A 16768-nucleotide genomic window follows, 5' to 3' on the forward strand; every position below is an offset into this window, starting at 1 on the left:
TAAGTTAATATGAAAATGTAGGAAAGAGTCTGTGAAATTGTGTCAAGAAATCTTTTTGAGTATGCCAGATTAGGAACCAAACATGTCACAGTAAGTTGACTACCTAACAATAAAGGAAATCTGTATAGCAAAAATACAGATAAAGAATAATGATAATAAATAACAAGCTTGGAAAAGATTAGCAAGATCTATGAAGGAGAAGAGTTATGATACCTGCTATGTAAAAAGCTCCAACAACAAATAATAAACAATGTTCTCGACAAATGGGGAAAAATATATGTGAGCAAGTCAGTAAAGTAAGTGCAAATAAGGAAATAATTCAATGATATTTTTACCTGCAAGATTGTCAAGATTAAATCTAAATAATTCCAGGCAGTGCTGATAACGGGATGACAAGGGATATTGTCATAAAAATCTTGGTATTTGTGTAAATTGGTACCAATTTTTAAAAATAAATTGGCTACATCTGTGTGTGTGTGTGTTTGTGTGTGAGTGTGTGTACACAATTGCATGGGTGCAAAAATAAACTCCCAAATATTAAGAGTAGTTGGCAAATAGGAATCCCAATGATTTTCAAAATTGCTTTTATAATTGTTTATATTGTTTTAAAAAATTATCCATACCTATGGATTAAGTTTTTGTTTCAAACGTGAAACCTTGTTCAAAACAAATAATTTGCATGAACTTAAATATTTAATAATTAGCTCAGGCTGTTTCTGCAGATTGAAGAAATTGCAAGACAATGGCTGGAGGAAGGAACAGTACAACAGTCACCAAATTCATCCTTTTAGGTTTCTCAGATTTCCCCAAGCTCAAAATTACTCTCTTCATAGTTTTCATGGGCCTTTACCTCTTGGCAGTGATCTGGAACCTGAGCCTCATTACCGTGATTAGGATGGACTCCGACCTACATACACCCATGTACTTTTTCCTCAGCAACTTATCCTTCTTAGATTTGTGCTATGTTACCTGCACAGTCCCTAAAATGCTCTCAGAATTCTTCAAGAAGCAGACAACCATCTCCCTTATGGGGTGTATTGTGCAATACTTCTTCCTCGCCATCCTGGGTCTGACTGAGTGCTGTTTCCTAGCGGCCATGGCTTATGATCGCTATGCCGCCATTTGCAATCCTCTCCTCTATGCTGCCATCATGTCTCCCAGTCTCTGTGTGCAGATGGTGGTTGGATCCTATATATCTGGTCTCTTTGGAGCAACAATCCAACTGTATGCTTTACTTCAGCTTGATTTCTGTGGCCCCAATGTCATCAACCATTTTTTCTGTGACATGCCTCAATTATTAGCTCTAGCCTGCTCTGAAACCTTTTCCCTCCAAGTCATGAAGTATGTGTTAACAGTGATCTTTGCTCTGGTATCTGTCTTAGTCATCGTGATATCTTACGTTTTTATTGTTGCCACCATCCTGAGAATCAGCTCAGCTGAAGGCAGGTCCAAGACGTTCAGTACGTGTGCTTCTCACCTGACGGCAGTGACCTTTTTCTTTGGATCAGCACTCTTTGTCTACATGCACCCCAGCACTCTGCGCTCTGACAAGATGTTCTCAATCTTCTATACAATGGTGGTCCCCATGCTGAACCCATTGATCTACAGTCTGAGGAACAAAGAAATCAAAGATGCCTTGAAGAGGTGTAAGAAAGGGACATTTTCCCATTGTCACAGCTAATTAAGTGTCTGGTGGGCTAGTGACCCCAGTGACTGGAAGTCTCTAGGCTAAACTAAGCAAGTGAAATACATTTAACCTTATTCATCCTTGCAGATGCCCTGGCAGAACTGCAAGTGAGGCCTGTCTTAATCCAGGCTTGGTTTAGGATCTTGCAAATCCCGTGGTTTCTTTGTGTCTTGGCAGTTGACTTTCTTATACCAGCAGTGACCTCACAAAGCTGTTAATGTGTCATTATTATACTAATATAAGCCTTTAGTGCCTCAGTGTTGGACCATACCATAGTCTTTCAGAGCTTCACACTGCAGACATCTTTCTCAAACACCTCATCAACACCACATCTCAAGCAACTCCCAGAGGACTTTGTCCTCAGTGTCAATAAGCACGAATTCCCAGATTAGATTCAAGGACAAAAGAACAGAGTTTATACTAAAATAAAATCACACATCTCCCTGTGAGGTCAGGTCCCCATAGAATCATTAAGGAAAAAATAATCCTTGTAAAGAGATATGAAAAATCTTCAGACGTTGGAATTTTCAACAAAGAGAACACTACAGCTGGAAATAGTCATGGGAAAACACAGAATAAATCTCCCCCAGAAAGAGCGGGGAGCTCTGCATGTGAAGAATGGGGGGTCAAAAGGAAAAGGTCTGGCATATTAATACAGTATTTTCCATAAAAAAGAAACAAAGTACCTACACAGGCTGTAGCACAGATGAGCCCTGAGAACATGCTTAGTGACTCAGTCACAAAGGACTGGACACTATATGATTCCATTAACTTGAGAACTTCAGCTTAAGAACCTCTGCAGAGACAGAAGCAGGTCAGCAGTTGCCTAAGGCTGAGGTGTGCAAAGGATGGGGAATGGCCCCTTAGGGTCTAGAGTTTTTTTTGGTGAAAATATTCTTCATTGTGGTAATGGTTGCAAAACTCATGACTATCCTAAACACCACTGAACAGCACATTTCCAGAGAATCAATTTTATAATAGGTGAAGGATGGCTCAATACAATTTTTTCTTAAAAAGAAAGAGACTGAGAAGTATCTAGTCCTAGGTAACATTCTTGGGAAGGCACCATTTCTGTAACTGCTGTTCTTTAGGCATGTGGAAATGAAAGAGACAAAGAAAGTGACCCGTGGAAATGACAGTGTCTAAGAAAATGTGTTTAAATTTTTCTTATTTTGAATTTATTAAAAATTAATCACTGAGCCATCTCTGTGCCTTGTAATTTATAAAGTCATCATCAAGTAAATAGGAAAGAAGCTGCTCTTCTTTACACCAACAGAAGAGGGCGCGCTAACTCCAAGACGCTTTTAAGAACATGAAGAGTCTTCTTGCAGAAGAGTCAGATGCCCTTGTCTGGTGTGCGCATTAGCTCAACACTCAGTACCGTAGAGCAATGATTGGCTGGTACTGCCAGGCTCCCAGCAACCTTTCCCCATCGCTTTACACTCGGGCAGGGTCTGGAGAGATGGATGTATCACTCACCAGCAAGACACATTACTGATAACTTCTTGTTCTGAGACAGAACTGAGCCGAAGGAGGAAATGAAGAGAAGTAAAGGGGCAGCCCCTTTGGAAAGAAGTAGAAATAAAGAGATTCACCATAGGTTTCCTTAAAATGGTCATTTCTCTCTCTTATTTTTAATTTAAAATAAGGCTGACCACTCCTGGGTGCCACACTTCCTGCTTTCCCCTAATAACTATGCCAGAGTAGACTAGTAGCTAATTTTTAAGTTGTAACCTGGCCAGAGGGGGACCCCAGATTCACCGTCAATCTTCTAAGCATATGGATTCTCACACCCGACTTGCTCTTATGTTTGAAGAGCTACCAAGCTCTACCAAGCTCACCCATCTGTCTCCAGTGAGTCATACCAGACTCGGTGGGGATATACTGTATCTGTGCAAACTTTGTAAAAATGACCTAGTCCCTTTGGCACATCTGATCCTTTTGGGTAAAAGTTCAGCATGAATCAGGGGGCAAGTGAAGAAAAAATGAGGTGACACCTCCTGATGTGAGCTTTGATATTTTTGGGTAATGTAGTCATGTAATATTCATCCTCTATCCCTGGCTTTTTTAAAATGAAATTAGACTTTCCTTCCTTTTCTAAGGTCTTAGCCTTATTTTGTTGAATCTCTAAGTTATTTGGAGGAAAACAGAATCTTTTTGCAGTGGATGTTCTTACTCGAAACCAATGTCTATTTCTTTATATGATTGTCTTCAAAAAGATTCAGTGATTTCCAGCAAAACAAGGGGAGACTTTTGTGATATTTATTCTTTACCATTTAAGTTTTTCTTGTTATTGTAAATTCATTATTTTTTTCTGATTGTCAATGATGTATAAAATGTTTTTATTTTGAAATGCTAAATTACCCCATGAGGTGGCATATAAAATATAAAATGGGATAATCAGATAGATAGATAGATAGATAGATAGATAGATAGATAGATAGATAGATAGATAGAAAGATAGATAAATAGATAATTACAATGAAGCACCAAAAGTTAAATCTTGTTAGAATTTCATTAACCAGTAGAGGGAGGCACATCCCAAGACTCTAATATAACTGAGAAAGTAACCTGTGTAGAGTGTTAGATTCTGACTAGTGAAGGTAAGGATACTGACTTGTGCATTTCTATACCTGAGCATTTAGTCTTGGTGAAAGCTGATGCTGAACCCCTCATCTTACCATGAGAAGAAGGAAGCTCAGCTCACAGTTGCAGAAGTGCCCCAGCAAATGAATGAGGACAAGGTGTGCTGCCCGCAGCATGGCCCAAGGGCACAGAATGTCACCACCCTCCCTTACTCCAAATAAGATGTTTTGGTCCCCAAAGCTGCCATTTCAGCTGGGATTCTCTTTTTAGATGTCTTGATGTGCTTGTTTTAGAGGCTAACTCCATGGACCCAGGAGCTATACCTTTCCTCATCCTAAAGATTCACCACCTCTGAGTACATTTTGTCTTTAGAGAAGGACAGAAACATTATAAGAAAATCTTTCCTTAACCTTGATGAAATATTTAAAAAAAAATCCTATGGAGGAGGAAGCATAAGGATGTATGGTAAAATTCAATATTCATCTTAATTTCATTCCCTTAGTTTAAAATGAAGTATAATAAAATAAATTTTAAAGCAAATAAAAGTGGTAATTATACACAATGCAATGTGATACTAGTCAATGATAAAAAATGATGAGTTCTTGGGGCCTCCCTGCTGGCTCAAGGGGTTAAGCACCACACTATGAAGCAATCCACAGACTCTGCAGCACCAGTTCCATACCCAACTGGCCAGGGGGCAAGCCACATGGCGCAGCAGACCTCTCCTGTCTCCCCTGCTGCTCCCCCGAGCAGTATATACTTTGGTTAATCTGCCTGTTTTTTCCCCACATGTCTCTGGGGAATCCTCTCACCCCGGCATCTCTGGCCTATACCACAGCATTTGCATGGATAAATAAATAAATATTTTAAATTTTTTCTAAAGTTGAAGTGAAAGTGGAAATCAGCAGGGGAAATCTCTTACATGTTCCTGCTGTCATTACACTAGAGGACAATTACCTGGACAGGGTAATTAACTCTCCTCGCTTCACCTCGGATCCCAAGGAGGCATTTAAGTGAACTGCAGGTGCAGGCTCTCTCTTCTCACGGCTGACTGGGCACTGAGCAGCCAAAGCAGAATTTGGAGGTAAAAGGTCCTCCCAGAGGAAGGCTTTAAAGATGGCTGAACGTAAGTGTTCCATCACTTTCCTGGGTGCCTGGAGCACAGGATGACCCTGGAGCACTGGGGGGCCAGGGGATGTGCCCAGAATTCCCGCACTCCCATGGAGTCCACAGCCATCAGTGTCCCTTATTCCCGACCTCCTTCCACATCTGTCTGAGGTTTGTGGTCCAAGGAGGCCCAAGATGGCGTCGCAATGGCTCTTGATCACCTGGACTCCTGAGAAGGAACCTCCCTCTTCCACTTAGCCTGGTCCCTCCACCCTCCTCCTGTCTTCTCCCGGTGCTGCAGACACGAGCAAAGCTCAGGTCTTTTCTGGTGGGAAGTAGAATATTACCCCAGTAAAGAATTGTAACGAAAACAAAGGTGTAAAGTTAAGAGAGTGATAGTTTGAATTCAGGAGCTTGCTATTGTAAGGAGAGTTCGGGGTGATTTCAGATTCCAAAATAATCTTACTTTGTACATTTTATGCACAATAGGTTGTGACCCTGTGTGATTTCATTTACTATGTCAATATCCGCCCCCACCAGGCTCATGCTGTCAAAAGATTGATTATCCAGAGCTGAGTTTATTAAGAAATAATGAACTAATTTAATATGATTCAATCAATATTTTCTACTCTAGTTGCCATTCACTTAGTATTATGTTCAGTGTAGGAATTTTGAAGTTACTAAACTGGGTTAAAAATCTAGGCCTGTCACTCACCTGCCTGATCTCTGACAAGGTCGGTGCTCGCCTTGTGCCTCAGTTTCTCCTTACGTATATTAAGACAAACATGGCCGATTGTGTGAGAATAATGAGATGTGTGAATGAGATTGTGTGAATTGTTGAGGATTGTGCCTGAGCTTAACCATAAAATGACCTAGTCAATTAAAAAGTAGTCTTCAGCAACTATAGACCAGACACACACTACAGTGTTGGGGGGTGGGAGGAAAAGAGGGATTAGGGTCAGAAAAAGGGGGTGGGAATTGTATGGGGAATATAACCAAAATGAAAATGCATACATTATGCAAAAATGAAAAATAATGTAAGCATTATATTAAATAAAATATTTTACTAAAAAAAAGTAGTCTTCGGTGATACCATCCACTTAATTTGCTTGATTGTTGATCCTGAATAGACGAGTTTTCTTGAGTTTTTAGAAAAATGGCTTCACAGTTCCAAAATGTTTTCATTAATCCTATGTAGCTTTCTGAAATGCTGGTAATTTTTTACTGGAGGCATTTGATACTAGATAGACACCCAGAGAGAACAAGACTTCCAAACTTACCAAATTATAAAGAGTGAGAGTAGAAAAACAATGTGTTGATAACCACACGAAATTTTCATATTCAAAATAACAATTCTCAATTTATTGATAATATTATTGACCACATTTTATTAGTTTAAAATGCATGTAATCATTGTATCATAAAGTGGCAGAAAAATATTTTATAAAAATATTGAGAATGTTTCCTAGAAGGACTTTTTTATTTAAGTTTTATTTATTTATTTATACACGCACTATGTACGTTAGAAGCACAGGAGGGTGAGAGAATTCACCAGAGCCAGACCAGGGAGCAGAGCAATGAAATACACTGTTAAGGGGAGCAGTGGGGGTCAGCAGAGGTCTGCATGCCATGTGGGACTCTCGCCCGCGGGCTGGGGTTCAAACCTGCCCTGCAGTGGCTGTGGGCAGCTTCACAACCCAATGCTCAACCGCTGGGCCACCGGGGAGGCCCCTAGAAGGACATTTCTTAAAAAGTTATTGCATCAAAAGCTATGAACATTTTTATTACCTGTTGTCAAAAGGAGGCATGATAAATATTTAAGAAAGTAGCATGCTTTAAAATATTTTAAATATTGGGGAAATAGATCAGGCTTCTATTTGCTGAGCTTTAGGATTAGATGACCTATGATGGTTTTTTGATTAAAAGGTCTAGTGAATTTTATATGGTAGGAACATTACTATATCACAATTCATTTTATTATTTTGCCTTGTGTTTATTGTGTATTTGAGTTTGAAGCAAAATGTAGTCATGGAAAATAAAGATTAGAGTGTGCCGCCTAACAATTTATTGGCAAATCGTAATGTAAGCAATTATGAAATGTTATATAAGATCGGAATGATGACACATACCTGACAGATTAAAAATTGAGCAGATGAAATATCTTCCTCATAGAAGTGACTTTAATCCAGGCAGAAATCACATAATTAACTGTGGACAAGTGACAATATGTGCAAAAATCTTCCAAAAATTGAAAAGGTAAATATGAAAATGTGGGAAAGAGTCTGTGAAATTGTGTCAAGAAATATTTTTCAATATGCCAGATTAGGAACCAAAAATGTCACAGTAAGTTGACTACCTAACAATAAGGAAATCTGTATAGCAAAATACAGATAAAGAATATTGATAATAAATAACAAGCTTGGAAAAGATTTAGCAAGATCTATGAAGGAAAAGAGTTATGATACCTGCTATGTAAAAAGCTCCAACAACAAATAATAAACAATGTTCTCGACAAATGGGGAAAAATATATGTGAGCAAGTCAGTAAAGTAAGTGCAAATAAGGAAATAATGAAATCATATTTTACCAGAGAGAGTGTCAAGATTAAATCTAAATAATTCCAGGCAGTGTTGATAATGGGATGCCAAGGGATATTGTCATAAAAATCTTGGTATTTGTGTAAATGGGTAACAATTTTTAGAAAACAAATAGGCTACATCTGTGTGTGTGCGTGTGTTTGTGTGTGAGTGTGTGTACACAATTGCATGGGTGCAAAAATAAATTCCCAAATATTAAGAGTAGTTGGGAAATAGGAATCCCAATGATTTTCAAAATTGCTTTTATAATTGTTTATATTGTTTTAAAAAATTATCCATACCTATGGATTAAGTTTTTATTCCAAAACGTGAAACTTTGCTCAAAACAAATAATTTGCATGAACTTAAATAATTAATAATTAGCTCAGGATGTTTCTGCAGATTGAAGAAATTGCAAGACAATGGCTGGAGGAAGGAACAGTACAACAGTCACCAAATTCATCCTTTTAGGTTTCTCAGATTTCCCCAAGCTCAAAATTACTCTCTTCATAGTTTTCATGGGCCTTTACCTCTTGGCAGTGATCTGGAACCTGAGCCTCATCACTGTGATTAGAATGGACTCCCACCTACATACACCCATGTACTTTTTCCTCAGCAACTTATCCTTCTTAGATTTGTGCTATGTTACCTGCACAGTCCCTAAAATGCTCTCAGAATTCTTCCAGAAGCAGACAACCATCTCCTTTATGGGGTGTATTGTGCAATACTTCTTCCTCGGCATCCTGGGTCTGACTGAGTGCTGTTTCCTAGCAGCCATGGCTTATGATCGCTATGCCGCCATTTGCAATCCTCTGCTCTATGCTGCCATCATGTCTCCCACTCTCTGTGTGCAGATGGTGGTTGGATCCTATATATCTGGTCTCTTTGGAGCAACAATCCAACTGTGTGCTTTACTTCAGCTTGATTTCTGTGGCCCCAATGTCATCAACCATTTTTTCTGTGACATGCCTCAATTATTAGCTCTAGCCTGCTCTGAAACCTTTTCCCTCCAAGTCATGAAGTATGTGTTAACAGTGATCTTTGCTCTGGTATCTGTCTTAGTCATCGTGATATCTTACTTTTATATTGTTGCCACCATCCTGAGAATCAGCTCAGCTGAAGGCAGGTCCAAGACGTTCAGTACGTGTGCTTCTCACCTGACGGCAGTGACCTTTTTCTTTGGATCAGCACTCTCTGTCTATATGCACCCCAGCAATCTGGGTTCTGACAAGATGTTCTCAATCTTCTATACAATGGTGGTCCCCATGCTGAACCCATTGATCTACAGTCTGAGGAACAAGGAAATCAAAGACGCCTTGAAGAGGTGTAAGAAGAGGACATTTTCCCATTGTCACAGCTAATTAAGTGTCTGGTGGGCTAGTGACCCCAGTGACTGGAAGTTTCTAGGCTAAACTAAGCAAGTGAAATACATTTAACCTTATTCATCCTTGCAGATGCCCTGGCAGAACTGCAAGTGAGGCCTGTCTTAATCCAGGCTTGGTTTAGGATCATGCAAATCCCGTGGTTTCTTTGTGTCTTGGCAGTTGACTTTCTTACACCAGCAGTGACCTCACAAAGCTGTTAATGTGTCATTATTGTACTAATATAAGCCTTTAGTGCCTCAGTGTTGGACCATAACATAGTCTTTCAGAGCTTCACACTGCAGACATCTTTCTCAAACACCTCATCAACACCACATCTCAAGCAACTCCCAGAGGACTTTGTCCTCAGTGTCAATAAGCACGAATTCCCACAGATTAGATTCAAGGACAAAAGAACACAGTTTATACTAAATAAAATCGCACATCTCCCTGTGAGGTCAGGTCCCCATAGTATCATTAAGGAAAAAATAATCCTTGTAAAGAGATATGAAAAATCTTCAGACATTGGAATTTTCAACAAAGAGAACACTACAGCTGGAAATAGTCATGGGAAAACACAGAATAAATCTCCCCCAGAAAGAGCGGGGAGCTCTGCATGTGAAGAATGGGGGGGTCAAAATGAAAAGGTCTGGCATATTCATACAGTATTTGCCATAAAAAAGAAACAAAGTACACAGGCTGTAGCACAGATGAGCCCTGAGAACATGCTTAGTGACTCAGTCACAAAGGACTGGACACTATATGATTTCATTAACTTGAGATCTTCAGCTTAAGAACCTCTGCAGAGACAGAAAGCAGGTCAGCGGTTGCCTAAGGCTGAGGTGTGCAAAGGATGGGGAATGACCCCTTAGGGTCTAGCGTTTCTTTTGGTGAAAATATTCTTAATTGTGGTAATGGTTGCAAAACTCATGACTATCCTAAACACCACTGAACAGCACATTTCCAGAGAATCAATTTTATAATAGGTGAAGGATGGCTCAATACAAATTTTTTAAAAAAAGAAAGAGACTGGGAAGTATCTAGTCCTAGGTAACATTCTTGGGAAGGCACCATTTCTGTAACTGCTATTCTTTAGGCATGTGGAAATGAAAGAGACAAAGAAAGTGACCCGTGGAAATGACAGTTTCTAAGAAAATGTGTTTAAAATTTTATTGTTTTGAATTTATTAAACATTTATTAAACATTTATAAAACATCATTTGTTAAACATCACTCAGCCATCTCTGTGCCTTGTAATTTATAAAGTCATCATCAAGTAAATAGGAAAGAAGCTGCTCTTCTTTACACCAACAGAAGAGGGCGGCTAACTCCAAGACACTTTCCAGAATGTGAAGGGCCTTCTTGCAGAAGAGACAGATGCCCTGGTCTGATGTGGGCACAAGCCAGCACTCAGTCGGGTAGAGCAGTGATTGGTTGGTATTGCCACGCTCCCAGAAACCCCTCCCACTGCATTATGCTCTAGCAGGGTCTAGAGTGTATCACTCACCAACAAGACACTCACCAACAAGACATATTACTGGATAATCCCATGTTCTTGGGGCAGAACTGAGTCGGAGGAGGAATTAAAGAGGAGGAAAGGGGCAGCCCCTTTGGTAAGAAGTAGAAGTAAAGAGATTCACCATAGGTTTCCTTAAAATGGTCATTTCTCTCTCTTATTTTTAATTTAAAATAAGGCTGCCCACTCCTGGGTGCCATGCTTCCTGCTTTCCCCTAATAACTATGCCAGAGTAGACTAGTAGCTAATTTTTAAGTTGGAACCTGGCCAGAGGGGGTCCCCAGATTCACCGTCAATCTTCTAAGCATATGGATTCTCACACCCGACTTGCTCTTATGTTTGAAGAGCTACCAAGCTCTACCAAGCTCACCCATCTGTCTCCAGTGAGTCACACCAGGCTCGGTGGGGATATACTGTATCTGTGCAAACTTTGTAAAAATGACCTAGTCCCTTTGGCACATCTGATCCTTTTGGGTGAAAGTTCAGCATGAATCAGGGGGCAAGTGAAGAAAAAATGAGGTGACACCTTCTGATGTGAGCTTTGATATTTTTGGGTAATGTAGTCATGTAATATTCATCCTCTATCCCTGGCTTTTTTTAAATGAAAGTAGATTTTCCTTCCTTTTCTAAGGTCTTAGCCTTATTTTGTTGAATCTCTAAGTTATTTGGAGGAAAACAGAATCTTTTTGCAGTGGATGTTCTTACTCGAAACCAATGTCTATTTCTTTATATGATTGTCTTCAAAAAGATTCAGTGATTTCCAGCAAAACAAAGGGAGACTTTTGTGATATTTATTCACCATTTAAGTTTTTCTTGTTATTGTGAATTTATTTATTTTTATTTTTTTCTGATTGTCAATGATGTATAAAATGTTTTTATTTTGAAATGCTAAATTAACCCATGAGGTGGCATATAAAATGGGATAATCAGATAGATAGATAGATAGATAGATAGATAGATAGATAGATAGATAGATAGATAGATAGATAGATAGATAATTACAATGAAACACCATGAGGTTAAATCTTGTTAGAATTTCATTTACCAGTAGAGGGAGGCACATCCCAAGAAACTATAGTAACTGAGAAAGTAACCTGTGTAGAGTGTTAGAGTCGACCCCAAGAATACTGACTTGTGTGTTTCTATACATGAGCTTTTAGTCTTGGTGAAAGCTGATGCTGAGCCCCTCATCTTACAATGAGAAGAAGGAAGCTCAGCTCACACTTGCAGAAGTGACCCAGCAAATGAATGAGGGACAAGGTGTGCTGCCCACAGCATGGCCCAAGGGCACAGAATGTCACCAACCTCCCTCTACTCCAGATAAGATGTTTTGGTCCCCAAAGCTGCCATTTCAGCTGGGATTCTCTTTTTAGATGTCTTGATGTGCTTGTTTTAGAAGCTAACTCCATGGACCCAGGAGCTATACCTTTCCTCATCCTGAAGATTCACCACCTCTGAGTCTATTTTGTCTTTAGAGAAGGACAGAAATACTATTACTATAAGAAAATCTTTCCTTAACCTTGATAAAAAATAAAAAAAAATCCTATGGAGGAGGAAGCATAAGTATGTTAAAATTCAATATTCATCTTGATTTCATCCCGTTAGTTTAAAATGAAGTATAATTAGAAAAAAATTAAGGAAAAAAAAATAAATGGTAATTGTACACAATGCAATGTGATACTACTCAGTGATAAAAAATGATGAGTTCTTGGGGCCTCCCTGGTGGCGCAAGGCCTTAAGCACCACACTATGAAGAAATCTGCAGCCTCTGCAGCATGAGTTTGATTCCCCCTGGCCAGGGAGCAACCCACATGTGCAGCAGACCTCTCCTGACTCCCCTGCTGCTCCCCTCAGCAGTGTACTTCGGTCGTTCTGCCTGTTCTGTTGCCCACTCTGTCTCTGGTGTGTCTTCTCAATCCCCACACCTCTGGCCTGTACCCCCAGTTCTTGTATGCACAAATAAATAAATCTTTATAAAAATGATGAGTTCTTGCAATTTGTACAACATGGATGGAACTGGAGGGGGTTATTCTAAGGAAAATAAGTCTCAAGGAGAAGAACAGATACCACCAGATGATTTCACTCATATGTGAACTAGAACTAAAATAAAAAAAAAAAAGGTCAGAATAAAAACAAACAGCAACATACCCTTGAAATCTGACTACAAAATTTAGAATTCTTACAGAGGAGGAGGCCCAGTGGATTAAGTTAAAGGACTATGTGTGCCTTGGTGGTAGGTGTGGTATTGTGACATATCTCTGAGAAAGTGTGAACCTATCATCTGAATCATATACAGTGTTGTAAACCAACCTTACCCCAAAACAATTAACCAAAATAAATAAAAAAAAATTTCATCATACAGACACACACACACGAAAATAAAATTTTTCCTTGAACGAAGTAATAGGCACTCTCTAATATTTCAACTTATTACTTCTCATCTGCAAATATGGTACATTAAAACCTCTTCCTCCCTACTTCACAGGACACAACAAGAGGTGACGTTTGGTAAGAAGTTGTAAGTAGAGCTCGGCAACCTCAATATCCTCTCTAACCTGGTTCAGGAGGAAGGCAGTTAGCAAAGAACCCAGATTTCTGACCTCCAGCACTGGGAGATAATGTCTATTGTTTCAAGCTGTTGGGCGTATGCTTTGTTATGCAACAATAGAAACTAGTATCATTGCATGTTAACTAAGATCATCATTGCATCATCTGTAAACTATTTCCTCAAAACTTTGCAGCTAATATCCTGATGAGCATAGTCATTTTTTTTTTTTATGTTTCTTGGTAGAAATGTCATATTTGAATCAGGAAATATTCACCAAGCCTCCATTTGATGCCAAACACTGTGCTAGCCTATGGGAACATGAATGAATAAGAAGTTAAACCTAAGAGACCTCAAATAGAAATAATACAAGGAGACACATATTACCTGAGTCAAAAAGTGATGGAAACCACGAAGAGCAACAAGTACAAACTATGAGAGTTCACAAGAGGGAGAAGCCATATCCAGTTGAGGGCATCTAGAGCAGTTTCCTTAGGATGACTGTGGGGAAAGTGATATGGAAAAACAAGTCAAGGAAGGATTTTGTACATCAGTGAATGTCTTTGTAGGATTGGAGGCCATGTTTAAACAGCTGATGCCAGCAACCTAAGTGTGGAAATATTACTGTACAAAGAAGAAAATGGTCAGTGGTGGTGGAAGAATCCCTTTGAGCCAAGGTGACAGACTCATGAACTGGGGAGAGTCTGAGGAGCAAGAAGTCATACAAACCAAGAACAAATTCACTGAGAGTGGCAGAGTAGAAAAACAGGAAGTTTTGGTAAAGGGAAATTTTAAAGATCAACATTTTAGAAGTAATCAGTAGTTTCCCACTTATGGTGAGTGGTAAGGCCTGAGATGTGGTTGCCAAATCCCATGACCTGGGTGGGGAGGGGGTGCCCAGAACCTTTCACTGGGAAGGGGAAAGGTCAAGACATTGTGCAACCAGGGAATGTGGAGCACCATTAACCAGGAAAGCATCTGACTTTTCTTTCCAGTTACCCCAATACATCAAGGACGAAATAAGTATTGACTTGAAAGGCAGATAGAAAATTGAAATCAGCATTTCAGTGAAGTGAAGTCAATACAGAAATATTTCCTGCATTGTTAACCTTGCAATTTTGTCTAGAGAAGAGTAAAAAATGGATGAGCAATAGGTCACTCCGAGTCATGTGTGGGTGCTATTAAACCGATCACCAAACTCATCAGTGGCCAACAGGTGAAGAGTAATTTCTTGGGATCTCAATCAAAGATAAAATAAATAGGCTATGCAGAGAGGCAACTCTTTGGTACCCCTTGCTCTACCCCACCCCCTCCATTGTTCTATCTGCCACAGCTATTTGCAGCTAATATTCTGATGAAGATATTCATTTTTTTTCATGTTTCTTTGTAAAAATGTTGTCATGTTTGAATTGGGAAATAGTCATCAGGCCTCCATTTGATGCCAAACATTGTTGGGCTGTGGAATACGAGTGGATATGAAGTTAAACGTAATTTCAAGACTAATTTGAAAATTTTCAAGACTAATTAATGATTCAGCCACATGAACTTGATACACTAGAGCTGTTTCATCCACTCTCACTTCTCCAAACCAGCATCTTCCATGTTTTGTGGAGCCTCTTGTGGACAAAGCCTTTCCCGCCATCTGGAATCCAGCTGCACAGCCTTCCCCAGTGAACTTTCATGGCCTCCAACTCTACTAGCTACTTGCCCCCAACCACAGCTGCTGCTTTTGCTGGAACACAAGTCCTTCTGACAAATACTTAAGACCAAGCAAATTCAGGAGAGTTGTGCTTTTCCCAAGTCTCATCAGATCATCTTCAGGTCTTGAAGGGGCCACTCAGTGTGCAGTGCAGGGCAACTCATTGGGCCCAGGAGCTACAGTGGCTCCCCACATGCCCCCGGTCTCAGAAAGCCTTCTTTAGGGAAGACTTAGGGTGGCTTCTCTCAGCAGGGGACACCACAGAAATCCATCTTCCCAGAAGAGACTCTGTTCTTCCCATCACTCCAAACCAAGTTGGAGGATTGGAATCTCTTTAAAGAGGAGACAATAGAGAACTTGTGGCTGACATCTGCCCAGCACATGTGTTTGGGAAACTGTTTTCTAGGTTTTACCATGCTGGTTTATAGATTCAAGAATGAGACTAGATTTCAGACACTGCTTTCTCCATGTTCTCTGGATGCAGAAAAATATCCTTTTGTGTTGTTTTCAATGGACCGCAATAACTATTTACAATGGCAGACAAGACCACCAGCTTTAAGAAACATCACAAAGTCCTATAACCCTGTTCTCTGGCCATCCCTTCCCATGATAAGCCCCTCCTTTCCTAAGTCTGGGGTCCTTCTACTTCCCAGTTCCACTGGCCTCTCTGTTCTCATGCAACCTCCCCCCCCCCCGTCTCTCTCTTGATTAAAGGCCCAGCCTCGGATCCTGGCTTTCCAATTCTGATGTGCAGCTGCAGTTAGGAAATGCCATTGCACAGCTTTCCTTTCCATGACCTTTCCTCCCATCTCCAAAAGGTTTCCAGTTCCCCAATCATGAGAATTTTTTCACTTGAAATTGCCAGAGGCTGTGCCTACTTTTCCATTCCACTCTTTTCTTCACTGTGAAACTGGCATCTCACTTTCTTCAACAGCTGGCTCTACTCAAACGCACAGCCCCCAGGCCCACTCCAGATCGCCCATCTGGGGCCCACAGACTTCTATTGCAACCATGCTGGGAAGACCACACCCTCCTTCCTTCTTGCCACATCCAAGGACCTTGTGTTCACTTTTCTTTCCTCTTTGATTTTCATGCTTCATTCACCCAACATCACTGGGTGGTGAGGGCTTTGAACATAGAGAAGGAATTTAGGCACCACCAGGTTTTGAAAGAATAGCAACAAACTAATTCATGGTCTTGAGCGACAAACTAATCCAACATGATTGGATCTGTGGCTTTCAGGAAGGCCTTCTGACAAGGTTATAGGACTTTGTCCTTCTGAAAACAAAAGACAAGGTAGAAGACTGTGACTGACCATGAGCAATCAGGTTAAAACTACCTCATGAAAAGGGACTGGGGTGGAGAACTGTAAGGCCTTGTTGAATCCACTGAAGATGTTTTTGTCCTGCAAATATCAAAGAAAAATGAAGCCTTTTCTAGAATTCTCCCTTGGGGAGGAGGAAAGGGGAGAGAAGAAAGAGGCAGAAATTAAAAAATGAAAGCTTCACAGATGTCCAGAATCCCATCCTTTAGCCTTTTACTCTGAAACAGGAGTAAGAAACCTGAGGTTTGTTTTGTTTTTATTTTTATGTTTTTAATGTAGAGAAATCCATTGCATGTAAACTGTTGCATTGGTGATGGTGATCCTTTCCCTCATGTCAAGCCTCAGAGCAGGATCCCAAGAATGCAGGCG

The 16768-nt window shown here is 40.1% G+C and overlaps 2 protein-coding genes across 2 annotated transcripts; both read left to right on the top strand.

The window, feature by feature from the left end:
- Positions 1–612: 612 nt before the first annotated feature.
- Positions 613–1681, top strand: LOC311171170 (olfactory receptor 5AN6-like; the record flags this gene model as incomplete). Its single annotated transcript, XM_084233832.1, has 1 exon — positions 613–1681. The coding sequence occupies exon 1, from the start codon at positions 743–745 to the stop codon at positions 1679–1681; it is 939 nt and encodes a 312-aa protein (XP_084089958.1). The 5' UTR covers positions 613–742.
- A 6696-nt stretch (positions 1682–8377) lies between these two features.
- LOC311171080 (olfactory receptor 5AN6-like) lies at positions 8378–9316 on the top strand (the record flags this gene model as incomplete). The annotated part of the gene is made up of 1 exon (XM_084233647.1): positions 8378–9316. One exon carries the CDS (start codon positions 8378–8380, stop codon positions 9314–9316), a length of 939 nt encoding a protein of 312 aa, XP_084089773.1.
- Positions 9317–16768: the final 7452 nt, after the last annotated feature.

Source organism: Talpa europaea, assembly GCF_964194135.1.
Source record: "Talpa europaea genome assembly, chromosome: 1".
Lineage (NCBI taxonomy): Eukaryota > Metazoa > Chordata > Mammalia > Eulipotyphla > Talpidae > Talpa > Talpa europaea.